Here is a 27,678-nt window from a genome sequence, read left to right as displayed (position 1 = left end):
GGCAAGCCTGGCATTGAGGATTCATTAGAGCAGCCCCACCTGGCCAGACAATGTGGAGCCCAGGCCAGGCCCAGGCAGGCCCAGCGCTGGGGGAGGAGAGGCTTTGTTGGGTGCAGAGCCTGCTCCCGGTCATTCTGGTTTCCCTCACTGCCGTCCTGTGGATCTTGGGCAAGTGGCTGCCCTTCTCTGAGCCTCTTCACACAGTGAGGGCTTATGGGCTACCTCCTGGGGATGAGAGGACAAGCCAGGTCTCCATCCAGGTCTCTTCAGGGTCTAGGAGGCTCTGGCCCAGAGGAGGGCTGACCGGGCCCCAGGTGAACCAGGGGAGGTGGCTGCCAGCTTTTGGAACCAGAGCTTAGGAGCTTTCCCTTGTGGCAGTCTTGGGAGGAGCGTGGTTGCCATGGTCAGAGAGGCCCCCCTGGGGCTGCATGGCTGGATGGGAGCCCACCAGTGCCGGACGCACCAGGCAGCCACCCAGGAGTCAGCATGTCATGCTGGTGCCAAAGCCAGGCACCAAGACCTGCTTGGTTCTGCCACCATCTCAGCACATTCCTCCCCCTTTCTCCCAAGGATATGGATTTTTGAAATCCACAAACCCTCAGGCTCCTATCTGCAAGCACCAGATAGGGATTTGAGGGCATCTGAATGAAGGGTGCAAGGGTGGCCTGGGCTGGGCTGAGCTTTTGAGGTTACAAACGGACCCGGGCTCTGGGAGAGGACAGGCTCCTTCAGCTCTTTCCAGGCTCGAAAGGGAAGACAGAAAACACCCGGGAAATCTTATTCCCTTTATTCTCTTCAACTAATCAACATGACCACCGGTGACACAACACTGTTATTGACACACAACACTCAAAAGTGGGGCCTCTCTTCACTCCACGGAGACAAGTCAGGTGAGTGGGGCTTCCCTAATGGGGGCAAAAGAGTCTGGGGGCTGCTCACCTGAGGAGCGGGTGTCATGGGATCCCACCTCTTGGTCGTGATGGTTTCAAGTTTCCCCACCATTCAGGATTCATGCCTGCTTCTGTTGAGTTCCCATGTGACCTCCGTAGCCATAGCAGTTCCAAGTTGTACCCTAAGCTCAGATCGATGTCCCCTCTCCCCCCTTGCTTTCACCAGTGACTCTGTGACCCTGTCTGTTGGGCTCCTCCCCCAGGGCACTTCTGAAGTCAGGCCTGCATGGAGCTGGACAGAAGGGTTTGGGGACACCACGCCTTCCGGACTAAGTTCTGGTGGCAAGTGCCACGACCGACCCCTGGACCTTTGCCTACTCTGGTCAGAGAGACTCTGGACGCTGCCACCTCCCCAAGCCAGCTCCCTGCTTAGTTCCTCCTAAGATGTAGCTCACTCTGGGAGGGAAGCACCTGGGTAAAGGCGTTTGGGGAGGTGGGCAAGAGAGAACAGGTTACCCCCCAGAGGTCTCCGATTCTGCCCCTTTCCTGCTACGAAACCCCAGACCCCACCTAATCGTGTCCACGTCATCCATTCAGTACCGGAGCCAAGACCGCTGGCCCTCACCCATCCCTACAACATGCGAGCATCCTACTACGTGTGCTACACCCTAGTCCTCAATAGGCCTACAGTTGGCCTTTGACCATACTGACCACCTCCCCTCCCCCCCGGGACCGGCCCCTGAGCCCCAAAGGCTGCTCTCCAGGACTCTCCTGGAGACAGATTCCTCAGACCTGTTTCCGAGGGGCGCTGCTTCTAGCTTTACAAGGGGTTTGTCTCTACAACTGAAGTTTCTTTCTACTATCATCTTAACAAAAAATCTTTGACTTGGAGAATGGTCTCCTCTTCCTCAGTCTCATAGGGACACCCCCTTTGTTGATGCTTCTGTCAGTAGAGATTCGGCAGGCAGGCTCCTTCTCCCCTCTCAGTAGTGCTTTCTGACCTGGCACTTGGGTGGGGTGGGGCTTTACACAAATGGCATAAGGGTCTCCCCACAATCATCCAAGACCTGCCTTTTCCTTCTCCCCAGCAGGCCTGGGTTTTTCCTCTTGCGGTGTTCTAGATTTTGATCCTTTGAATTCAAGGTCATCCCTTTGGGGGCAGGAGAGATGAAGGGTGAAGGGCTTTCACCTTTTGAGCTTTTGGGTAATGGAATTAGAGGTCTCTTCCACAGCTTTGAGGAGTCCAGTCGCCCTCTCCAGGGATGCGACTCCTGAAGGGCCCCCTCACCCGGCATCTCAGTTCTGACTCCAGGACCACAGTGCGTTAGTGGTACCAGCGTGGGTCAGTGGGCACTTCTTTTAGACCCAGCACTGGACAGAGTCCTCGCTTTCCTTAAGGGTCTCCAGGGTGACGCTGTGGGGTTCTTGTTACAGATGTTTGAAGAGTTTTCACTCAACCATTTTATAGGGCAGCAGTCTCTCTCCCCTGCCACACACACTCAGTCACATTAGCGGGTCTGGTGGCGTAATGAAAGAGTGGAACTGTGTGGTGTGTGAAGACAGGAGATGGGTCGGGCCAGGGAATGTGTTTCTCATCCTCCCATTTCCCTCTGAAGGTTGCTGGCTGAGGAGGAGAGGAGCCAAGTGGGTGGGATCTGTCCCCATCCAAGACCACGATCAGGCCGGGGCATCACGACTTCAGAGAGCTCCAAGTACCAGGGGGAGGAAGGTGGCCAGGCCTCCATATGCTCTTCAGGGACCCATGGCCCAGTCTGGGAGGGTGTTTGGACCCCCACCACTACGTGCAGGCTGGCTCATCCCGCCAGCAGCCTCGCGAGCAGCTCAGATGAATAAGTGAGGTTTAAAAGCAGGTTGCTGGGTAATGAGCGCTCTATTCCATCGACTTGCTGTCCCTTGTTGCCACAGAGAACCCACACATGACTCTCACTGACTTGGAAGAGAGACGTCTAGGGAGGATTTAACCACACACAGGCCTTGAGTCTCTGAAGGGCTTTATTCTTTGGAGGTCGACTAGCAGCGGTTCCCCCTCTCCACTAAGGACAGAATTCGAGGAAGTGAGACCTGGTGGCAGTTAGATTTCAGGAGAAACCTCCTGACAGTGAGACCTGAGAATGGGCAGGAGGGACCCTCCAGCCCCGGAGGCCTCTCAGACTAGAAGTTCCCCATCCTGCCTGGCTGGGGGGAGCCCCGGCGGCCTGAGCTGGGATCTGCTTGCACTTGTAGTTTAACAAGCTCCCGGACACAGAGAGGACTGGGCAGCCCCGAATTGGCTGGGTTCCATCCACAGCTTCACCTTGGTTTGCTTTCCTCAAAGCACGAACAGAAATCTCCCTCCTGCCCCCCAATTTTTGCGGTGGCTTCCCAGTATTCTTAAAGTTTCTATGCACCCCAAATTTCAGCCTTTAAAAAGGCTTGCCATCACTTTTTTCCTTCCCCATTTTTTGATTCTTCCTGATAAGGAATTCCATGGGCCTCTTCCTCTAACACACAATCACCTAAGATTGGCCTCATAGCCCAAGGAACCCCCAGTGCGGCGAGCTGGACTTTCTCTTCCTAGTTTCTTGGGTCGTTTCTTCTCTGTGGGTCTGGGGGCTCCGCATCACTTATTTTTCGCCTCTCCCCACACTAGTCCCCAGCTGAGCATTTTCCTCAGTGTCACTGTCCAAGTCTTCTGGGGAGAGAGGCTCCCTCCCGTACTCCAGGGGGAGAGAACACTGTGGAACAAGTTCATGGGAGGCTCTTCTACACCTTCTGAGGGTCACTCCTCTCGAGTCAATGCCATTGGATTCCCTGCACTTCCCCGACCCTATAGTTTCACAAGGATTTTGATAACAGTTTTATAGGGTTGTCTAGAGACATATTAGGACCTCTTCCTACAATTAATAGGGCTTTTATCCACTATGGTTTATAGGGTTTTTCTGCTACAGACTTAAAGGGCTTTTTTTTTTTTCCTACATATTTATAGGGTTTCTAACCCAACAGTTTTTCTCTACTGCCTCTTATAAGTGGTTCCCACCAACAATTTTATAGGGTTTCTCATTACTGATGTAAAAGCACTATTTATACCCAGGGTTCTTTATGCTCCGTTTCTCTACAATCTGATAGGGTTTTCCTCCTTTCCCCACATAACCTCTGGGGAGAGCCAGTGTTCCTCTCAGGAGAGAGAGGCCCCTGGTCTCCAGACTCATTTCACAAGGTGACCCCTGGGTGGCAGCTTCTATGGAGGAGGAGGGCCGCGACTTCTGCGAAGCCGTCTCCACACTCAGGGCACAAATAGGGCTTTTCTTCCGAGAGGGTCTTGGGGTTTTCCCCATCCCCATGGCTGCTGCTCCCTGTGGGGGTGGGGGCCTCTCCCTCATCTTCCTGGCTTGTGGGCAGGGTGGCTGGCTCTGGAAGGGGCTCCTCGGGGGTGGGGGACTTTTCTTGGGTGTGGGTCTCCTGGTGCCGGACGAGCGCCAGGCGATCGAGAAAGGAGGCCCCACAATCTGAGCAGCTGTAGGGCCTGGCCCCCAGGGGGCTCCTGAGGTGCTCCAGGAGGACAGAAGAGCTCTTCCCCAGCTCTGGACTCTTCTGGGGTTTTCCACCTGCATGCACTTTCTGGTGCAGCAGCAGCTCAGAGCTGAGGCCAAAGCTTTTTTTGCATTCAGGGCATTTAAAGGGCTTTCCACTTAGGAAGGGACTGGGCCCTGCCCCTTCCCCTAGACCAATCCTATAATCAGGAAAGAGAAAGGGCTTTTCATTGCCGTGGGTGAGCTGATGTTGGAGGAGCACAGCCCGATCCAGAAAACTTTCTCCACAGTGGGAACAAATGTAGGACTTGGAGGAGAGCAGGCCCAGCCTTTGGCCAAAGCTCTCCTGCCCTTCAGGCATTTTAAAGGGCTGTCCTGGGGGTTCGGCTCTGCCCTCCGCAGCACCCGGATAGGAATTCCCTCCGAAAGGGAGCCTGGGGGGTCGGAACTGAGGCGCCTTGGGGGCTGGGTGTGCGATGAGGCCATCTGAATTTTTGTAGGGGTTTTCTCCAATATGGATGCGCTGATGCTGCATGAAAATGCCCTCGTCGTTGAATCCCTTTCCGCAGACAAGACACTTGTGTGGTTTGGCTCCGGGGGGTGGCGTCAGCAGGGCAGGGTCGCCCAACCCCAGCAGGGTGTCGCCCTGAGCTCTCCGGGCTGGGGTCTTGCCCCTCTCGTGAACCACCCGATGCTGCTCCAGCTCGTGCGCCTCCAGGAAGGCCTTCCCGCAGTCGGAGCACACGAACAGGTTCTCATCCATGTGGGTGCGGACATGGGTGATGAGGTTGGAGCTCTGGCTGAAGCTCTTGCCGCACTCGGGGCACTTGTAGGGCTTCTCGCCCGTGTGCGTGCGTCGGTGCTGGATGAGGTGGGAGCTGCGGATGAAGCTCTTGCCACAGTCGGAGCACTTGTAGGGCTTCTCGCCCGTGTGGATGCGCTGGTGGCGGATGAGGGTGGAGCTCATGATGAAGCTCTTGCCGCAGTCGGCGCAGATGTAGGGCCGCTCGCCGCGGTGGATGCGCTGGTGGTTGATGAGGTTGGAGCTGACGCTGAAGCTCTTGCCGCACTCGGGGCACTTGTAGGGCCGCTCGCCCGTGTGCGTGCGCTGGTGCCGCAGCAGCGTGGCGCTCAGCGTGAAGGTCTTGCCGCACACCGGGCACTTGAAGGGGTCCTCGCGCAGGTGAGTCCGCTGGTGCTTGATGAGGGTGGAGCTGTGGCCGAAGCTCTTGCCGCACTCCAGGCACTCGTAGGGCTTCTCGCCGGTGTGCGTGCGCTGGTGCTGGGTCAGCTCCGAGCTCTGGATGAAGCTCTTGCCGCACTCGGTGCAGCGGTAGGGCTTCTCGCCAGCGTGGATCTTCTGGTGCTTGAGGAGGTTGTGGTTCTGGCCGAAGCGCTTGCCGCACTCGGGGCACTTGTAGGGCTTCTCGCCCGTGTGCGTGGCCTGGTGCTGAATGAGGTCCGAGCTGCGGTAGAAGGCCCGCCGGCACTCGCCGCACTTGTACGGCTTCTCGCCCGTGTGCGAGCGCTGGTGCTTGATGAGGTTGGTGCTCTGGGTGAAGGCCTTCTCGCACTCCGTGCACTTGTAGGGCTTCTCGCCCGTGTGCGTGCGCTGGTGCTGCACCAGGTTGGAGCTCCAGCTGAAGCACTTGCCGCAGTCGGGGCACTTGTAGGGCTTCTCGCCCGTGTGCGTGCGCTGGTGCTGCACCAGGTGCGAGCTCTGCGTGAAGCTCTTGCCGCACTCCGAGCAGGTGTTGGGCCGCTCGCCCGTGTGGATGCGCTGGTGGCGCAGCAGCTTGGACCACTGGCTGAAGCTCTTGCCGCACTCGTTGCAGATGTAGGGCTTCTCGGCCCCGGAGGGGCGACCCTGCACCAGCTCCCGCAGGCTGGGCTCGTTGGCCGGGACCACCGGGGGGCTGTTCCACGTGGTCAGAGTCCCCCACTGCCAGCTGGCCTCACAGGCCTTGGTCCAGTCAGACGGGGTAGGGACTACCTCGGGGGCGGGGGGGTCCAGGGGGGTCTGGTGGTCCAAAGGGTTGGGGTGACCCGGTGGGGTCGGGGGGTCCCCGGGGACTGCGGGATCCTGGGAGGGTCTCTCCAGGGGCATCTCTGATGGGTCCTTGAATTCTGGACTCTGAGCTGGATCTCCCAGGATGATCTCCTCCCCAGAACTTTCCTGCTGAGGGCTCTCCTCTTCGTTCCCACTCTCGGCACCTACAGAGAGAAAGGGAGTCTCCAGCCCCCATCTCCTTTCAGAACGCGGGGTCGGGTCTCTCTTCCCTCCCCTGGGTTTCCCCCAGAGTCTGGGCCCCTCCCTGAACTGGGGCCGCTGTCTTGTCAGGACTGCAGTCCCTTCTTGTGCCCCTCACCTCTGTGAGCATCGTTGGGGCTCTGCTCAGGACCCTGCAGATCTGGGCCCCACAGCGCCGCCTCAGGCTCCATCCCAGAGCTCAGGACTGCCCAGTGTTCCAGGGACCCTGGTGGGGGCAGGGGTGGGGGTGGGGGTGGAGAGAGGAACACACAATGGAGTTCATCTGCTTTTCTTTACTCCCCAAGTCCCCACTCCTTCACCTGCCGGCCCCAGGCCTTATTACTCCTTGTGTGAACTTCAGCTTCCCACCTCCCCATTTTTCTGGGCATCCGTTCTCACGTTCTCAGTTCTCACTGTGGGCCCCCTACCCCTGCAGGCCTAACTCCTGCTCCAGATCTTCAGCGCACAACTAAGCCAGTAGGTGAGTTTAAGAGTGTAATTAAAAGCTCATCAGCCATAACCCTTTGAACCCAGACTGGGGGCTAGAGAAGTATCTGACGCCCACAGGGGAAGAAGGCTCTCACCCAACCCCTCTGATGCCCAGAGGCGGAGAAACCTGTTATTTTGCTAATCAGAGGAAGCTCATTAAGACTCTAATTTTCCTCCTTAATGGGGCTGCTAATTGGGGCCAATAAACTTTCCTTATGAGCCCAGAGAACTGACAGTGCCTGGAACACAACACTTGAAGAGTTAAAAAAAAAAAAAAAAAAAGCAATCAGATTTCCCTGAGGGGACAGGGGCTCTCCAAAAGCACTGGGGCATTTTCCCGTTATCTGTTATCCACACAGAAAGAAGGTCAAGCAGCCGGGGAGGGGTAGAGCAGCCAGGGTGGGGAGGAGGGGTGGGGGGCGGTGGTGGCAGTTAAAAGCCATCGGGGGCGATGGGGCTTCAGCAGGAATGACCTTGAGAGGGAAGTGGAAAGGCAAAGGGAGAAGGGACAGGTGTGTGGAGGGTGCCCAGCAGCTGACACGGTGTCTGTGGTGTCCTTGTTATCTCTCCCAATCCTCCCCACAGGCCTGCTAGGGGCCCCAGGAATCAGGTTGTCCATTTTACAGATCAGGAAATCAACACGCAGGGAGATTTCTCCAAGGTCACAGACTGGGAAGTGGCAGCACTAAGACCAGAAATGCAAGGTTCTGTGTCTGGCTTGCCCTGGCCTCTGAGAGGGAGATGACCTTGGGAGTCACGTGAAACTCATAAATGTGGGCTGCTGGCAGGAGATGGTGATGAAGACAGCTCAGACAGAACCTGCTGGCCATGAGATAGAGAAATTCCCAGGACCAAGAGGTTTCCGTGACTTGCTGAATCCAGTGACTAGGCCTGACAGTCTGCACCTGTGATCTCAAAACAGTACTCCCCACCGAAGCCTGCCATTATCACGCCCATCCTGGCACCCCTTCTTCTATTTCCTTTGCTCTGTTTTGTTGGTGCCGTATCCCATGCCTAGGACGGTGCCTGACACATAAAGAGGTGCTTGCTAAGTTTTGTTGAATGAATGAAGGTGAAATGAATGAGATGCCCCTGTCCCTGGAAAACCTGGGTGGCCTAATGCCTTTAAGGGTCAATTTGCAAGGGGATGGCAGCAAAGGAACAGGAGTCCAGAGTGGCCTCCAGGTAAAACATAGGTAGCTATCACTCCAAAAAGGGTGATAGGATTCCAGGATGAGGGCATAAGGCCACGGGAGCTGAATTCTAGGTTCCCACAATGTTTAGAGCCTGAACAGAGTCCCTGGGGAGGCCCGGGGCTGTGAGTGGCTGTGTGGGATGGGCACTGCATGTATGGGGGCAGTGGTGCAAGAAGACGCGGAAAAGACTCATGAGGAGGCAGCTGGGAGACAACCAAAGTGAAGCAGGAGCTAGCCGGACCCTGCCAAACAGCAGCAGGAGGGATGGGAGTTAGATTTTGGGAAGTAAATTAATTTCTTCATCTCTGCAGCAACGTAGGCTATGAGGATGCCCCCTCCCCCATCTGTAAGTGTCTTTGGAGTGGTGGAGGCAGGGAGCCTCCGCTGAGCTGGGGGCTGGCTGCCTATTCTGAAGAGGCCTGCTGTGCTCGCCTAGGACAGGTAAGAGCTCATGTACCTTGAATGTCCCGAGAAATTCAAGCTCAGCTGTCCAGAGCAGAAGGGAAAGGGTTAAAGCCAAGGCCGCCATGGAGTAGGAAAGTGGGAACACCAAGGGAGACAAGAAGTGCTGAGAGCCCACCCAGGCCCAGACCCCAGGGCACCGGCCTTGGACCCCGCTCCAGCCGAGCTGCGGAGGGAACGAGAGAGGGAAGGAGAGAAGCAGGAGGCTGCCTCACAGAGGTGCGGAGAGCGGCCCAGGGTGACCCTGACATGGAGGCAGCTGCGGGAATGCAGCCGCCCTGGCCTCCGAACCTCCCCCCCCCCCCAACGCCCGCACCAGCCCGGACCCTGGACTTCTGCTCGTGCCGGTACCCACGACCCCGTTCCGGCTCCCGGGCCGGAGACCGACATCCCGGTCTCCCCTGCCCGCGGGGCCCCGAGGATTCCGGCGCTCCGCGGCGCCCCGGCCCGCCGGCGGCCCAATTCCCTCTTCCCAGAATGCTCACGCCCTCCCTCCCCTCCCCCACAGCCAGACCCTCGCGCTCTTCCCAGAATCCTCGGCCCCTCGCGGCCCCGGCCCGGCCCCCACCCCACCGGCGCCCGGGGCGGGGAGGGGGCGCAGGCCCGCGCGCCCCCGCCTCCCGCGCCCCATTGTTCCCGGCGGCCGTCCCGGGCCCTCCGGGCCACCCCCCAGGAACCCAGGCGTCCCCAACTCACGGCTCTGGGGTCTGGGGAAGGCCGGAAGGCAGAATCCAGCCCCAGGGGACTTAACCCCTTGAATGCCCTGCCTCGGGGGGCGGGCTGGACGCCGAGGACTCTGGGGTCCTTCTCAAGGGGTGATCCCAGGCTGAGGACCCGGGGACCAGTTCAGGGTGACTGGGACGGAGCAGGAAGTGACCCCAGCTTCCCGGGCCCCTCTAGCCTGGAGTCAGAGCATCAGCTCTATGGGATTTAACCCTTCGCCTCCCGCAGCCTGGGAAAAACAAAAAAAGAGGACGGGGAGCGGGGAGGTGGCCGAGACGACGCCCCTCTGTCTGTCTCTAGCGGGAGAATCTCGGGGGAACCCAGAGGCCAGTGGGGGTCTCCAGATTGCTGGCCACTCTCCATCTTCAAGGGACTCTGTCAGCCACTCCCAGAAAGCCCTATCTTGGATTTGGTGGCTGCTTGTCCCCTGGGCCTGCCTTTGTTGGGACTCAGACCCAGGGATGGGGCTCAGATGAGCCTGGGTTGTGGTGTGGGAGGGAACATCCTACAGACTAAAAATGGCTTAAATGAAATCATAAGTCATGGCAACGAGAATTTGGGCTGAAAGGACAAGCGCAGCCAGGAGGGATTTCTAGCATGCTTCTTTCCCCCTTAGCTGCCCTGGTGGCAGGAGGGAAGTCAATGGAGATTCCCTGACCAAGGAGGGCCTTTCATAGTTCATAGCTAGAGAGACCTTTAAAAACCTGAGAACACTAGGGGCCTCCCAAGGCCCAGGTTACCTGGGCTCCCAGGTTTTAAAGCCTTCATCTCCTCCCTCCTCACCACAGTCCATGATTATTCCCATTTTGCAGGAAAAGAAACTAAGATGTGAGAAGTGTGGTAACATGCTTAAGATCAGGTCATTATTTCACTTGCACACGTTTGTACTGTGGGGAACATAGAGGTGGAGAGATCTCAGAGCCGAACAAGAATCGGGCTTGCCACCCTCAAGAACTCAAGACGTTTGATAGTGTGTATGTTGTAGACACAAAAGATTCACAGGAGAGTGTGAACAGGGTTATCTGCCCAGGGATGTGAGGGAGCGAGCACAGGAACAAACTGTATGCCAGAAATCGCTAAAGAGGACAGCAGCTCCTCTGGGCCTACATCTGGGGTTCAGAGAATGTGGTCACCAGGAGAGAGAGCCCCACTGGGCCCTGGCCCTGCTCACTTCTCAGCGCTGACTCCTTCCCGCACCTTCCGTTCAGGCATGTCTGCATCTTATCTCTGGCTCCCATCACCTTTGACAGACACCTCACTCTCACCTCAGGGCCTTCGCCCCTCCTGGTCTCCCTTTCCCTGCTCTGTTTCTCACAGCACAGCATGCATCACCCCTGATGGAATATTTGCATGTTTGCGTCTGTCTGCACTTGTGCCTCCCTCCTGTGCGCACGCACCTTAATGTCCGTGCCACCAGGGGAGGGGCTGGCCTCTTGGACTCACTGCTGTCTCTCCAACTCCTGGAACAGTGACAGGCATGTAGTAGGTGCTCAATTCACACAACACGTGGGATGGTCATCCTCCCATCTCTTCCAGCTGTTTCTGGGTCAGATGTGGCAAAGTTGGGCAAAGCTGGGCTCTGGCCACACAATCACTTTCATATTTCAGACACCCTTGCTCTGAGACAGGTGCAGAAGAGGAGGATTTGGGATCTGAGTGGCTTGCGGGGCAGATCCAACCGTCACTACCATCTCCTCCCCTCCAAGGGCTGCAGAAGCCTGACCTGGCCTGGGGGGCGGTAAGTTTATGGGAAAGCTGTGCCCTGGAGGCTCACAGAAGAGTTTAAATTGGCCTACACCCTTTTTGTTATGTGTGCGGTTTTTAAACCAAATTAATTGCCACTTTTAGAAATTAGTACTTTTAGGGGCACCTGGGTGGCTCAGTCGGTTGAGCATCCGACTCTTGACTTCGGCTCAGGTCATGATCTCGCAATTCATGGGTTCCAGCCACTGCGTCAGTCTCTGTCTGCACTGATGGTGTGGAGCCTGCTCCGGATTCTCTCTCTCTCTCTCTCTCTCTCTCTCTCTCTCTCTCTTCCCCCCCCTTCCTCTCCCTCCCTCTCTCTGTGCTCCTCCCCAATTGCTCTCACTGTCTCTCAAAATAAATACGACTTAAAAAAAACCCAACAAGTTTAAAAATCAGTATTATTTCATATACAAATCCAAATTTCCCACTTCTTTGGAAAATCCAAAGATATGGCCACAAGACCCAAATTTTCATATGACAGCAACTGGCTGGGCAGTAGCTTCCTTCCTTACAAGGCCACTGGCTTTCTAGTTTGTCAGTCCCTGTGGCTCCTATTGTGACTCCAACCATGAAGCTGAGAGGTGGTCTCAGTTTATCAATGATCATCCATTGTGGATGCTCCAACACCCATTTGACCGTAGGTACTGATTCTGTACCCCTTGGTCTGTGTCCGCCAGGTTTAGAGTAATAAATACAAGGATGATGTCCTCTGAGTAGTTACGTTCATTGAGTATTTACTGCATGCCAGACCTATTCCAAGGGCTCCATGAAACTTCACAACAACTCTTGAAACCAGTATTATCAGCCCAAGGATAGAGGAAATCACTTGCACATAGCTTACGAGGGACAGAGCTGGTTTCACACCTAAGCCTGCTGACTCTAGGGTCACATGGCCCCTAACCACAACTCTCCGAATGGCTCAGGTGTGTCTGGAACCAATCAGCCCTGCTGTCCTCTCCCTCATCTTGCTCCAGGAGCTGAAGAGAGGAATCTGCAGGGTGGAGCATGCCTGGTCAGTCCAAGCCGTCCTCCTCCGGCAACAGTTTGCTTGTCCTGCTCCTAGGAAAGCAAAAGGTGCTCTGACTGTAGGTGACAGTATGCTGTCCTGTTACTTACAGGCAGCTGGCACAGCGGCCCGAAAGGAGACCCTCCTGGCAGGGGAACTCCTAGAAAGATGAGGATGATACCCACCCCCTTTGCCTTTCATGGACAGCCTACCGCCATGTTGTTCTCGGTCAGGGCTCAGCAGCCTTCCACATGGCCCCTGAACGCACGCCCTTGTATCCCAAGGTCCAAGTTGCTGTGAGAGCAGTGAGGTCCTAGAGGCGGACCCTGGTCCCCACCCTGCTCTGTCCTCACCGCTCATTGTGGTCTTGGGCAACTCACTTTGTCTCTTGGGGATTTGGCTTCTTCCTTAGAAAGATGGGCCTTGGTTCCCCAAGGGACGGGAGGGGTAAATGAGATGATACAAGAATTCAGAAGTGATCAACTCTAGCCAGGGCTGCCTCCTTCTTTCTGGTCAGAGCACACAGCCCTCTGCCCAGCAGGAAGGAGAATCAGGAGCCTGGAAACTGTGTCCTGAGAGACACAGGGAGTGTGTAACTTGGGACGACCCAGGGCCTTGAGCAGAGGCTCCAACCATCTGCTGTACGGAGGGGGCCACTCTCAGGCTGAGAGTGTGGAGCTGAGAAGGCTGCTCAGTAGGACGGCTGTCTAACCACAGGCAGGGGAGGCTCCAGCAGATGCCAGCAGGAAATGCTTCTTCCCTGGAGATGTGCACGCCCACAGGGTGTACTGGGGGCTGCTTTTTTAGGAGTGTGGAACTCAAATGTGGAACAAGAGCAGGGTCCCAGAGCTAGGAGATCCCTTCCACCTCTGAGATGCCAGGATCAGTCAATCCTCTGCTCAAGAACCTACAGCGGCTCCCTAAGGCTGCTCCCATCAAGTCCTACCCTCCTGGTGCCTCCTAACCACCATGTCCCTAAGGCTCAGAGCCACGACCTTCCCTTACGTTCTCTTCCTCAAAAATCTCCAGCTCAACGTGGTCAGTACCAAAAATCATTCGTGTCAGTGGCTAGCCCTGTTCCTGTCATTGCAGGCTTGTTCTTTCTCTCCATTTGCCTACCAGACCTGTCCACGTCACAGTCATCCAGATTCACCAGCTCCATTTCTCTACACGATACCTAGTCATCTGCTCCCCAAGGCCTGAAGGGCCGTCCTGTGAACCCCGTTCCTCAGTAGGTCCTCAGGCATACGGCACCCCTGCTGACTCTGCCCACTTCTTCTGTCCCCCCTGCCCCAGGCCACTGTCACCCCCTGGTTCTCATCCCTGAATTACCACAGTGACTTCTGACAGGTTCTCCAGCCTCCTGTCCCCCTGGCTTCTTCCCACCCACCTGGTCCCCCACGGTTCTTCTGAAAAGCATCACTTTGTTCACTCTCAGAATGCCTCTCCTCCGGCCTCATGATCAATAGCGGGTTTTGTTTGTTTTTTTTAATTTTTGAAAATTAAGAACTTTTATATTTTTATTTTTGTTTATGTTTTTTAGTGTTTATTTATTTTTGAGAGAGAGAGAGGCAGAGTGTGAGTGGGGAAGGGGCAGAGAGAGAGGGAGACACAGAATCTGAAGCAGGCTCCAGGCTCTGAGCTGGAGCACAGACAACACGGGGCTCAAAACCCACAGACCTCGAGATCATGACCTGAGCGAAAGTTGGACGCTTAAACAACTGAGCCACCCAGGTGCCCCAATAGATTTTTATATTTTGACAATAACTTTGATTAAGCTATAGGAAACCACATATATAGTTGGGTAAGTAAATGTAGATATATATAATTTAAATACAAATAAAAGTAAATATGGGCACCTGGCTAGCTCAGTCGGTAGAGCATGCTACTCTTGATCTCAGGGTTGTGAGTTCAAGCCCCGTGTTAGGCATGGGTCCTGCTTAAAATTTGTTTTAAATAAATAAAAAATAAAAGCACATAAATATATGTATACCGGTTTGTTACCAAGTATCTGCATGAAGGTATGAGCTGAAATAGCTCTAGTCATCACAATTCTGGGCCTCAGTTATCTCATCTGCAAAATGACACGTCAGATCAAATGTTCTCAATGGTAAGGGTATTACTCTCTGAAATACTTTGTGTATGTTTGACTATTTGGGGAGGATACATATGTGCCTATAAACGATAGTGGTTTCTGGGCAGGAGGACTGAGGATCTGGGGTAAGAGGAAGGCTTACCTTTGGATTCTTGGTTCTGTTTGATGATTTCCAATTTTTAAAAATCACTTTTTACTATTTATTTGTTTATTTATTATAATTCTTGCAGAATATATATTATTTTGTTTAAGGATGCATTTTTATTTTTTTAAGTTTATTTATTTATTTATTTTAAGTAATCTCTATACCCAACATGGGGCTTGACCCTGAGATCAAGAGTTGCACACTCTTTTGACTGAGCCAGCCAGACCGCCCTCAAAATCACTTTTTAAACGGTAAATGTTGAGTATAAGGTTGGAATGGAGATCGTGGGGTTAAAACAACACGTTGATTTCCTTTTCAGGTTTGTCCTGATCCAAGTCACGTTAAATCAAATTCAAAGGATTTCCTACCCATATGTGACACGTGGGCTAACCTTCCAGAGAGGTCTCCAGCACCCTTGGAACAGATGCTCTACTGTAGCCTAAGCATGGGAAAGGAGATTGAAGACAGATGGAGGAGAGGATTATATTGTCACACAAGGTTACAACACTTAAATCAGTAAGCTCTCAAACACTTGAAGCCTGATTCCACCATTGCCACACTCTAGGGAACCTAGACTTGTGGCTGGAAAAATGAAGCCCCAAACCCCCAGAGCGTTGGGTCCCGTCTGAAACCAGCCTTTCTGCCTCCTTTCTCAGAGCCCTCTAATGTGATCCCACCGACACACTGGGTCATAGGCTCCACCCCAGCCTTCTCTAGAATGCTTCCCCTTCTCTCTCCACACGGGCAAGTCTCACCTGTCATCAGGGTCCTGTTCAAATGCCAGCCAACGTGAGTCTCGGCCCTGATATCCACCCCCATTGACTGTTTTATAACGTATACTCTCATTCACATTAAAGAATTTGTTTCTCTTGATACAAGGCAGTTATTCTCACCCCCTTTTTTTTTTTTTTTACTCATAAGGGAACAGTCGGACTTCAGACAGGTCAGTTAACATGTTCCAGTCACAGAGCAACTGTGAGAACTTGGGATCTGTAGGTCTTGGATTTTCTGACTCCGGGTCTGGGGCTTCCCTTCTTCATCCAGCTAAATCCTACCCCTTCCTTCCTGAACTACAGTGTCTCCTAGAGAACCTCCCTCACCTTTTGTCACAATCTGACTGCAGGGATTCCTATGTTTTACCCGCCATCTTGGCCACATCCGGGTACCCCCTGCACTGTTATTTATTTGATATTTTTCCTCTGTTCAGTGCATTTTCCTTCACTGAAAGAAAAATATCTGAGAAGGAAACTCAATGTCAGTGTGATGAATAGGAAATTGCTCCTTATAAATCATAAGTGTAAAAATGAATGCAATGCAAAAGTAACTCCAGATGGTTCAAAGACCTAACACTGGAAAACTTTTAGAAGAAAACTTAGGGGTAAATCTTCATGACTTTGGATTTGACAATGGTTTCTTGATATGACACCAAAAATACAAGCAACAAAAGAAACAATAGGTAAATTGGACTTCATCAAAATTTAAACATATTGTACATTAAAGGAAACTATCAAGAAAGTGAAGACAACAACAGAATGGGAGAGGAAACGTTAGCAAACCATATATCTGATAAGGGACTTATACCCAGCATATATAAAGAACTGTAACAACTCAACAATAAAGACAAACAACTCAATTAAAAAATGGGCAAAGAACTTGCACATTCTCCAGAGAAGATCTACAGATGGCCAACAAGCACATGAACAGATGCTCAACATCACTGGCTATGAGGGAAATGCAAATCAAAACCACAATGAGATCCTACTTCGCACCCACAAGAACAGTTATAATAATAATATTTTCTAGAAACCTGAGAGTAACCGGTGTTGGTGAGGAGGTGGAGCACTTGAACCCTCATATACTGCCAGTGGGAACGGAAAATGGCACAGCCACTGTGGAAAACAATTTAGTGGTCCGCAAAAAGTTACACATAGAACTATCAGCAATTCCATGTCTGTACCCAAGAGAAATGAAAACATAGGTCCACATCAAAACTTATATACAAATGCTCATAGCAACACTATTCATAATAACCAAAAAGTGGAAACAACCCAAATGTCCAACAGATAAACAAAATGTGGTGTCTATTCATACAATGAATTAAGCCATACAAAGGAATAAATTACTGATATGTCCTACAACACGGAAGAATCTTGAAAACATTATGCTAAGTGAAAGGAACTAGATACACAAGGCTGCGTATTTTATGATTCCGTTTCTATGAAGTATCCACAACAGGCGAATCCATGGAGACACAAAGCAGATGAATGGTTGCCAGGAGTGGGGGGAAGGAGGATTGGGGAGTGGCACCTTAATGGGTACAATATTTCCTTTGCGGTGATGAGAATGTTCTGGAACTAGATAGAGGTGATGGTTGCACATCAGTGTAAATGTACTAGATGTCACTGAATTGTATACCTCAAAATGGCTGAAATTATAAATGTTATGTGAATTTTACAGTACAAAATTCAATCAATATTAAATTATGTTAATAAATACCATTGATATATTGTTGCATAATTAGGTGAAGACTCTGGGTCTAAGAGACTCAGTTTTTGCATTGTTTCTGTTTTATTTTGTAAGGTTTATTTATTTTTGAGGGGGGGAGGGGCAGAGAGAGAGAGGGAGACACAGAATCCAAAGCAGGGTCGAGGCTCTGTCAGCACAGAGCCGGGTGTGGGGCTCGGACTCACAAACTGCGGGATCATGACCTGAGCCAAAGTCAGAGAGAGACTTAACTGATGCCCCTAAGGGGTTCCTTTTGTGTGTATGTGAGAAAGTGCCAGAGTCGGAGGCACAGAGAGAGCTGAGAGGGGATAAAGGCCTAGCACCAAGATGAGACTCTCCCCTGGGTGGAATCAAAGGGGCTGAAGGAGAACAGGGAGGGCCACCTTTCTCCCGGGGCTGTCCCAGCACCTGGGCACCACCTTGCGTGCTGCCCGGGCGCTGGTACAGGTTACGTTGTACACAAAGGCGCCGGCCAGGGACAGGTATGATCGCATTTCAACCCTGGCTTCATCCAAAAGCCAAAGGCCATGTTGTAGACGCTGCATGCCCAGAGAAGGAAAATGTCAGCAGTCCGTCTGTCCCGAGGGGGCACCCGTCCGTAAATCACCGAAGGTACCATAGATTGGCAGCTGTCCTATATGGTGAGAACCCTGGTAGTGAAAGCCGAGGAACTGGAAAGCCAGTCAGACTTTGTTTCAATTCTTGTTTCTGCCACATTCAACTGTGAGACCTTGTTCTAATCACCGGACCTTCTCTGAATCTCTGTTTCCTCAGCTGTAAAATAGGGAAACGACCGCTCCAAAGAGTGTGAAGATTGAATGAAGTGTGTGTACATACTGACTGTTCGTTTTTTCCCCCAGTAGTTAGCTTTAGCTTTCACCTTTGGCTTAGATACTTTTTTTTTTTTTTTTTTTTTTGGTACTAGAAAAATAATATAGGGGCACCTGGGTGGCTCAGTCGGTTGAGCGTCTGACTTTGGTTCAGGTCATGATCTCATGGTTCTTGGGTTCGAGCCCCGCATCAGGCTCTGTGCTGACAGCTCAGAACCTGGAGCCCGCTTCGGATTCTGTGTCTCCCTCTCTCTCTGCCCCTTCCCTGCTCATGCTCTGTCTCTCTTTCTCTCTCTCAAAAATGAATAAACATTAAATAAAAAATTTTAACAAAAATAATATAACTAGGGGTGCCTGGCTGGCTCAGTCAGTAGAGCATGCAACTCTTGATCTCAGTGTCATGAGTTCGAGCCTCACATTGGGCAAGGAGCCTACTTTTAAAAAAATAATAAAATAAAAAATAACATAACCATACTAATGAACATATTAAAAAGCGAAATTGGGGCGCCTGGGTGGCTCAGTCGGTTAAGCGGCCGACTTCAGCTCAGGTCATGATCTCGCGGTCCGTGAGTTCGAGCCCCACGTCAGGCTCTGTGCTGACAGCTCAGAGCCTGGAGCCTGTTTCCGATTCTGTGTCTCCCTCTCTCTGACCCTCCCCCGTTCATGCTCTGTCTCTCTCTGTCTCAAAAATAAATAAAATTCTTTAAAAAAAAAAAAGCGAAATTACTCATTTTTCATCTGCTCCCAGTTCAATTATTTTTGCCCCTTGCTGTATTTCCTTCCTATATATTTTTTCTAAGCTTTTTAAAAAAACTTAGTTCTATGTTTTTGGTGCTTTAATGTCTTCCCAGCCAAAATTTTAATGGCTGTCTAGGGGTGCCTGGGCGGCTTAGTTGGTTAAGCATCTGACTTCGGCTCAGGTCATGATCTCACAGTCTATGAGTTTGGGCCCTGTGTCGGGCTCTGTGCTGACAGCTCAGAGCCTGCCTGGAGCCTGCTTCAGATTCTCAGATTCTGTGTCCTCTCTCTCTCTGTCCCTCCCCCTCTCACGCTCTGTCTCTCTCTGTCTCTCAAAAATGAATAAACGTTCAAAAATTAAAAAAAAATTTAATGGCTGTTTGTATTATTCCTGCTAGATACACCATATTTTTCTGAGTCATTGCCCTGTTGAATATTTACACTGCCTTTAGTTTTTGCTCTTACAAATAAAATTTGGTGAACATCTCTGAGAGTATATCTCTGAAATTTCGATCATTTTCTTAAAAGACAGTCCCAGAAAAAGAAACAGTGGGTCAAATCTATGAGCATTTCCCTGGCTTTGGTGGTCCATAATCTTGTAATTAGTTGTGACTCCAAATGCAGGATTTCCAGCCTATATCTATCTTGTCTCAAGGATGTGAGGAGAGGGCGCCTGGGTGGCGCAGTCGGTTAAGCGTCCGACTTCAGCCAGGTCACGATCTCGCGGTCCGTGAGTTCGAGCCCCGCGTCGGGCTCTGGGCTGATGGCTCGGAGCCTGGAGCCTGTTTCCGATTCTGTGTCTCCCTCTCTCTCTGCCCCTCCCCCGTTCATGCTCTGTCTCTCTCTGTCCCAAAAGTAAATAAACGTTGAAAAAAAAATTAAAAAAAAAAAAAGGATGTGAGGAGAGATTTGATTCCATGCCTTGCTGAAATCCATATAAATGAAATCTAGAAAATTTCCTTCATCTGTGAACCTAGTAACCTTATAACCATAGAAAACAATTCCTACATAATAGGGTTGGTGTGAGCATTAACACATTAACACATGACAAGCCTTAGACCAGGGCCCGGCATGAGGGAGCACTCAGTCCCTATTCTTGTTTTCACTGTGTAAAGGAGGCAAGACTATTCTGGGACTGCAGTTCTCTGTGGCCTTCTAGCCTTCCCTGCTTTCCTCACAGGCTCTTAGGGTGTGAGTTTTGTAAGGTTGTTAACACTTGACTAATGGCTTCTGATTACTAAGAGGTTTTGTTTTGCTTTGTAGATTTGTTCATTTACAAATAAAGGTCCATAAAGAGGACCATGAAGTCAAAGATGGACAGCCTTTCTCTAATATATACGGCCTCAGATATTAAAAAGATACCTTTGGGGCACCTGGGTGATTTTTTTTTTTTTAGTTTATATTTATTTATTTTGAGAGAGAGAGGGAGAGAGAATCCCAAGCAGACTCCACGCTGTCAGCACAGAGCCCAACGTGGGTCTTGATCCCACATGGAGATCGATCCCATCACCAGTGAGATCATGACCTAAGCCAGTATCAAGAGTCAGACACTTAACCAACCCAGCCTCCCAGGCACCCTTAAGCGTCTGAGATTTGATCACAACTCAGGTCCTGATCTCAGGGTCATAATTTCAAGCCTGTGTTGGGCTCCATGTGGGGCGTGAAACCCAGTTTAATTAATTCAAATTTAAAAAGACATCTTTAAGTGGCTACCATAAAGGAGATGAGGGAATCTGTTTCTTTATTTATACCTTGCTTGGTTTTGAAAAGGACCTGAGGCATTTATAGATAGCCACATATTCTATGACAGGTGCCTGGCATCTAGTAAGACTCACAGCCCCTGGGGTGCCTGGATGGCTCAGTCAGTTGGTTAAGCCTCTGACTCTTGATTTTGGCTCAGGTCATGATCTCATGGTTTGTGAGTTCGAGCTCCCCCTCAGGCTCCATACTGGCAATGAGGAATCTCCTTGGGATTCTGTCTCTCTCCTTCTCACTCTGCCCCTCCTGCACTCTCTCTCTCTCTCTCAAAAACAGAACAAAAACCTTAAAAAAAAAAGACTTAAAAAAAAAGACTCACAGCTGCTCAACATTGGCTGTGATCACTGATAGTAGCAGAAGTAGTAAATGTCATTAACAAGACAAAAAACAAACCAAAAAAAGCCAAAGGGAGTATAAAGGAGAGAATGATGACATGAATCCAGGTGGGTAAGAAAACACATGACATAAAGCTATTGCTACAAGTGTTACAGATTTGCTGAGTTTTCTAGAGATCCAAGCATATGGGTACATAGTCCATGTGAGGCTTAGGAGAAAGTTCTGTGAGTCCTCATCAAAATGACATTTTGCGATGCGGAGGACCATGTCTTCAACCCCATCCCCTAATTCTGAATCCAGTTCAACACAGAGACAGATGGGGAAACCAAGCCCCAGTGGTGTAGGAGATATTTCATGGCTGTGCTAAGTTCATAAATCCAGTCAGTCCAGCTTTTAAAGCCATTGTTAACGGGGCGCCTGGGTGGCTCAGGTCATGATCTTGCAGTTTGTAAGTTCCAGCCCCGAATCCGGCTCTGTGTTGACAGTTCAGAGCCTGGAGCCTGCTTCAGATTCTGTGTCTCCCTCTCTCTCTCCCCTCCCCCGATCCTGCTCTGTCTCTACCCCCCCCCCAAAAAAAAGAATAAACATTAAAAAAAATTAAAGGCACGGCTACAAATCACACATCCCACTTTAAGCAATCCCAGTAAAGGGATTACCTACAGCATGTATCTTTTGGCTTTAGGGGGTTGGTAGATACACAATATTATCTTCTAGCCAGCTCCAGCAGGCATTCACAAAGAATGAAACCCCGTGGCCCTAGAAATACACAACTGGCAAGAAGATGGCTCTGTTTCACATTATCGTAAGGGGAATAATACGTGGAGGTTTTGTCGTTTGTTTGGTTTTTCACCCTTGAGATCTGACCACTAGGTTTGGACAAGCCTGCTTTTTACAGGGGCGATCAAGCTCTGCCTGCTTCCAGCTGTTCTGTGTCCAGGTGATCTTCCTTATGCTCAGGGGTCTAGGGCCTGTAACCCCACAGGGCTTGGATTTGACCTTCTTCCTTCCATTTTAATGGATATCTTTTGTGTCAAGCATTTGATGTGAGTTATTTTAAACTTTTTACAATAACTCCGCCGGTGGCTATTTCTGCCTCGACTTTATGCTGATGAAATAGAAGTTCAGAGATACGTGAAATAACTTGCCCATGGTCACCCTGCTAGTAAGAGCTGTGATTTAATGCAGTCCTTAGGACTCCAGACCCTTATTCTTCCCCGCACCCTACCAATCATCTGTTTAATGGTGTGATTTAAGATTCCCGTTGAGTTAAACATCAAGTTTTCTGCTTTGGTTTGTATTATTAGTATGTTTCTCTTGTTTTGAAAACTAAGACTTCATTTGTCTCCAGATTTTGTGTCTTTTCTCCAATGGGTCACGTGGCTTAAAGCGTTCATTGGCAAATTTTCTTTTTCCTTCTCCAAGTCAGATCAGGAGATGAGGATTAATTCAAGGTGCACAGTGCTTTTTAAAAATTTTACACCTCCAGGGCACCTGGGTCGCTCAGTCGATTAAGTGTCCAACTTTGGCTCAAGTCACGATCTCATGGTTTGTGAGTTTGAACCCCACGTTGGACTCTGTGCTGACAGTGTGGAGCCTGCTTGGGGATTCTCTCTCTCTCTCCCTCTTTCTCTGTCCCTCCTCTACTCGCTCTATCAAAATAAATAAATAAACTTTAAACAATTTTTACGCCTCCAGTGGTAGGTTTCAATTCCCTCTTACCAGTGTTTGTTACAAAAGAAATCTCATAATGCAAATACAAACAACCATGAAATACTATTTTTAACCTAAGAGGCTTGCAAATATGGTTTGCTTATGGACTATGTGGAAGAAAGAGGCACTCTCAAACATTATTAGTAACAGCATATATCTGCACTGCCTCTTTGGGAAAAGGAAAATTTGGCAACCCTGATCAAAATTCAGAATGCGTACACCCTTTGACCTGACAAGTCTGCTTCTAGATCCTACAGGCATGGTGTGCACAGTGATATTCAGCAAAGTGTTGTTTCCATCACAAAAGACTGAACACAACCTACATGTCCACTAACAGGGAAGTTGACTAAATAAATTATGGCATATCTATATAACGAAATACTCAGCAGCTGTGGGGGAAAAAAATGAAGCAGATATGTACAAACTGACATGAGACATTCTCCAAGATACGTTGTTATATGAAAGAAGCAGGGGGAAAAGCAAGTGACTACAACGTGTTGTCATATTTGTGATTTTTGTTACGTATATTTATTTAGTTTGAAAGAGACAGAGACAGTGTGAGTGGGGAAGGGACAGAGAGAGAGACAGAGAGAGAGAGATAGAATCCCAAGCAGGCTCTGTGCTGCCAGTGCAGAGCCTGATGCTGGGCTCGAGTCCATGAACCCTGAGATCATGACCCGAGCCAAGATCAAGAGGCCAAGACCAAGTGTCAGATGCTTAGCGGAACCACCCAGGCGCCCCATATTTGTGTTTTTCTAAAAGGAGACACTTGCATATGCATAGACTATCTTTAGAAAGACGCACAAGAAACTGGTCACAGTGCTCAGGGGATGATGGTAGGGGCTGGGGACAAGCAGAGGCAGGAGGACAGCCTGTTTTCCTTTTTGTCGTTTTATACCATATGATTTTTTTTTTTCAGAATACAAAAAGAAGTTGAGGCGCCTGGGTGGCTCAGTTGATTAAGCATCGACTTCGGCTCAGGTCATGATCTCATGGTTCATGAGTGCGAGCTGCGTGTTGGGCTCTGTGCTGACAGCTTGGAGCCTGGGAGCCTAGTTTGGATTCTGTGTCTTCCACTGTCTCTGTCTCTCTGCCCCTCCCCAAATCGTGCTCTGTCTCTCTCAAAAAAAAAAAAAAAATTTTTTTAAAATATAAAAAGAAGTGAAAAAGAAAAACATAAAAGAAATCTGATTAGAAATCATCTACCCTGTGTTGTAAGACTGGAGGAAGCGTGTATGGTCATCAGACCAGGGTGGCCCCATACTCCTCATTCCGCCCTTGGGTTTGTTGTGTGAGACACCCAGTGCCCTGTTGTGACTAAACCACTAACTTGCAGAATGACTCTGGGAAAACTCGAAGCTTCCTTGGCATTTCTAGGGTGCAGAATACAAGATGCACAATGTCCTGCCCGCTCAAAGCTTAAACCGGGTAGAGGGAGCAGCGTGACCAAGGGCCTGGAGGTGAGAAACTCTCTGGTTCCTCATCTCCCGTGGCCGGCCAGCCCTTTTCCTCAGAGCTTCCATGCCTGCACCCCCCCCCCCCCCCTCCCGGGCTGCCTTCCTGCATGACTGTCAGAGTTGCTAAATCCCTAGGGAATGAAAGACAAGGACAGCCTGACTGTATTCTCCAGGGTTCCACCAACTCAAAAGACCTTTAGTACCAAATGCTGGAGCCCAGTAGAAACTGCCCAGAGGGACCCTGAGAGTGGAAGCAGGAAGAAATGGCCGGTCTGACCGGCCACTGAGGTTTCCACAGGTTGTGTCAAAGGTTGGGCTCTTTGGTAATTGTTTTTGCACCTGAAAACATGGTTTTGTTTTATCCTTAAACAAATAGGGACACTTGATTGGCTCAGTCAGAAGAGCATGCAACTCCTGATCTTGGGATTGTGAGTTCAAGCCCCAAGTTGGGTGTAGAGATGACTAAAAATATAAAAAAATGAATTAAATTAAAAAAAATTTGTACATACACTCAGTGCCTTTCTTTGGATGCCTGCAACTTGCTTCTTTGGAAGGTCACAAGATCCTTTTCTTTAAGCAAGGATAGCGTCTATACTGGGGCAGCACTGTTCATTATTTTTTTTTTTAAACATTTATTCATTTTTGAGAGTGAGAGAGACAGAGCATGAGCAGGAGAGGGGCAGAGAGAGAGGGAGACACAGAATTTGAAGCAGGCTCCAGGCTCCGAGCTGTCAGCCCACAGCCCGACGCGGGGCTTGAATTCACGGACTGCAAGATTATGACCTGAGCCGAAGTCAGATGCTCAACCAACTGAGCCACTCAGGCACCCCAGCACTGTTCATTATTTTCAGCCTGTTGCAGGAGTTAGGTGGTTTTGCACAGCCTCCTCAAATCTGGACTAATGGGACATCCATGTCTGACAGCACTATTGGCTTTGATGGTTTAGTTCAGAATTCCCAGAAAATGTTTCCAAAATCAGAGCTGCAGTGTGGAGAAGAAAGGCATGCACTCTGGAGTCAGAAGGGCCTTGAGTTCAAATGTGACGCTGACATCCACCCATTTCCTAATTTCATCCATAAAATGGGAATAATAGTACTGCTTTCACAGAATTGCCCTAAGGCTATAGAGATAGGTGTATAAGGAACCTAGCACAAAGAAGGCCCTCAATAAATAGTAGCTCTTAGTATCATTTCTATCATGTTCTTCATTCTCATGCCACAAAACTGACCCTCTTAATACCTGTCCGTTTTCCAAAGGTAGCAGTAAAAATCGAAACAATGACAACTAGCATTTACTGAGCACTTATTATGCGAATGGCCCTCTCCTAGGTCGTTTACATGTTCACTGAATCCTTACAGCAAACCCTTGAGGTAGTTACGGTGCTTTTTTACAGATAGGAAAGCCGAGGCTCAGAGAGGTTTAATAACCTGTCCGAGGTGGCTCAGCACCTTCGCCCAGGGCACATGAACCCAGCGAGCTGGGCGCTGTCCTCTTGATAGGGGCACGAGAATCCTCCAACCGTTGTCGGGGAGAACACAAGACAACTCAGCGCTTCGCAGGGAGAAGGGGACGGATGCCGCCAGACGCGGCTTTGGCCGGCTGGGGCCGAAGGGGTTATTCCCACTGAGACGCCGGCGCCCGGGGCTGCTAGAGCGGCCCCGCCGGGGGCGGGAGGAAAGCGCACTTCCGGCCGTGGCCGGACTCCGGGAATCCCACAGGCCGGCTCCGGGCTCGCGGCGCTCGGCCGGGGCCTCGGGGCGGAGAGGCCGGGGCGGGGACCCCAGACCGGCGCTCCTGCCCCGCGAGTTCCGGAAAGGAGCGCCGCGCGCGCTGGGCCGGGGAGGGCCGGATGCCGCAAGCCCAGGGGCGCACCGGGCTGGGAGGGGAGGAGGCGGCTCTGAACGCGGCCGCCGGGTGGCCGGTCGGGGGAGGCACGAGGCGGGCGGGCGGGCGGTTCTCCTGGAAGGGCCGGCAGCTTGGTCCCCCGAGGGACCTCGAACCTTGCAGAGCCCGGGGTAAGAAAGCACCCGCTCATTCCGCCCCTCCCGAGTGCCGGCCCGTCCGCCTTCTCCACAATCCCCACAGCCGCCCGGAGAAGCCGGAGGCATCATCCCCGTTTCGTAGGCGACTCGCTTGTAAGGCCTGTTTCATAAACCGGCTTGTTCCAGGCGCTCGACGGGCCCGGAGCGGAGCCGCACTGCGCGGTGCTGGTTAGGCCTTGCGCTCCCGACCCCTTCCGCGGCGGAGCGGAGCGTCGGGCTGGTTTCTGTAATCTCAGCAAGCTGCACCCGACCTGGCCCGCCCTTCCCTTTCTGCAGGCAGACGTGGGTCACATTGAAGCCATCTTTTCTCCTGCCACTCCCCTCCGCTGCCCGCATCCTCTCCTTTTAGACTTCATCTTTTCATTGTCCATTCTGTCCTTCCAGTCCCACTGCCACCATCTTTCAACTTCATTGTCGCAAACCCGCCTTACTGCAGTCACCTTACATCCAGAATGCTTCCTTCTTATTTCATAGGTCACTCTACACCCCACCGGTCCCCAAGGTCTTGCATCAAACCACGCCCCTGTTCCAAGAACTTTCTTGGTCAAAAACTAAAACCGTCTGTAAGCTCAAATCAAAACGCTTTAGCGCAGCATTCAAGGCCACTTAAAACTTGGCTTCAGCCCATCCTTCTAACCTGATCTCTCTCTTGGTTCCCGGACTAGAAGTTACAGACTGGTAGTTACAACTTGAAAGCGTATTTCAACTGGTGGGCAATTTCTTTCCAAAATTCGAGTTGCTATTTACCTTAAAACTGGGAAATTTCATTTAAAAAACAGTAACAACCAGATTTCTAGCTTTTGATGCATCGTCAGAGCTGGAAACAGTTGGCTTATGTTCTTAGACTAAGCAAGTGATTCAGACTGGGAAGTGGGTTCCCCTTTCAGATAGGACTGTGTCCCTGGGCTTCACTCTCCACCCCCAAGTACGCTCTGTCTCTGAGCCTGAGTACCAGCTGCCATGCTTGCATTGTTTTTCCTGTAATGGGTTCTTGTGTCTCTATCAAAAGTGCACAAATGGATCCTAAGTCAAGAGGCGTTCATGTGTAAAGACAACAGAAGAGGAAGCACCCAGCCTCCATGCATTTCCTGTTCTTTCTTGGACCCTATAGCCATTTGAACTTTCCACTCAAGAACCCTCACATACAGCCAGACTAATGACCTCAAGTCCTCTCAAATGAACCTGAGGACCATGTCTTCGCACACACTCTCCATTAGTAAATTCCATTCAGCAAGTCCTTGGCCAGATCTCCTGCTGTGTGGAACATTTCCTGACAACCAGCCAAGTAACCAGCTCCATCCACCCATGCATCTCATCAGCATGTCTGGAGGCCGCGCTCCGGGCCTGTTACACAACATACACATGGTAGGTGATCAAGAAATAGTTACCAGCTGGGTAAGTGGCATAGTCACACATGTATTATTCCCTTAGGTTATAAGAGCTTTGAGGGAGGGGTCCAAATCGTATCCATCCTTGCACTGCCCTAGCAGCTAGCACACTGCCTGGCACATAGCAGGCATTTGGTAATATCTGAGGATATACGTGCCATAAGGAAGTGCCCCAGAGAAGCAGTGGATACCGAGTTTCAGTCCAGTCCTATGTCTGGAAGCAGCACCCCCACTCCCCCAACCCTGAGTGACGCAGAGGAGTGGAGAGGCAGCCCCAGAGAACAGAGAGCAGAGTCCTTACTCAGTCCTGAAAGCCAGGAGCACTTCACAGACCCCTCGACCTGGTGGCTCTGCTCAGGATTCAGCCGAAGCTACGTCTAG

At 51.0% G+C, this 27,678-nt stretch overlaps 1 protein-coding gene across 3 annotated transcripts; it reads right to left on the bottom strand.

Annotated features, from left to right (window-relative positions):
- Nucleotides 1-772: 772 nt before the first annotated feature.
- Nucleotides 773-27,678, bottom strand: ZNF629 (zinc finger protein 629). 3 transcript variants are annotated; one of them, XM_047837950.1, is made up of 3 exons: nucleotides 27,599-27,678; nucleotides 6,790-6,897; nucleotides 773-6,634 (listed from the first exon to the last, which is right to left on the bottom strand). In XM_047837950.1, the coding sequence occupies exons 2-3, from the start codon at nucleotides 6,860-6,862 to the stop codon at nucleotides 4,101-4,103; spliced, it is 2,607 nt and encodes an 868-aa protein (XP_047693906.1). In that variant the 5' UTR covers nucleotides 6,863-6,897; nucleotides 27,599-27,678; the 3' UTR covers nucleotides 773-4,100. The 3 variants fall into 3 exon arrangements, with proteins under 3 accessions (XP_047693906.1, XP_047693907.1, XP_047693905.1); XM_047837951.1 differs by lacking the exon at nucleotides 27,599-27,678 and adding an exon at nucleotides 10,939-10,998; XM_047837949.1 differs by lacking the exon at nucleotides 27,599-27,678 and adding an exon at nucleotides 9,515-9,697.

The sequence above is a fragment of the Prionailurus viverrinus genome, chromosome E3, assembly GCF_022837055.1.
Source record: "Prionailurus viverrinus isolate Anna chromosome E3, UM_Priviv_1.0, whole genome shotgun sequence".
In the NCBI taxonomy this organism is placed as follows: domain Eukaryota; kingdom Metazoa; phylum Chordata; class Mammalia; order Carnivora; family Felidae; genus Prionailurus; species Prionailurus viverrinus.
The sequence above is the reverse complement of the archived record's forward strand: the minus strand, read 5'-3'. Positions and strand labels throughout refer to the sequence as shown.

Excerpts from the sequence above, each read along its gene's own strand:
- ZNF629 (XM_047837950.1), bottom strand. The coding sequence starts at position 6,862 with ATGGAGCCTGAGGCGGCGCTGTGGGGCCCAGATCTGCAGGGTCCTGAG. Across the intron at positions 6,635-6,789 it reads CCCCAACGATGCTCACAGAG|GTGCCGAGAGTGGGAACGAA; the intron begins GTGAGGGGCACA and ends TTCTCTCTGTAG.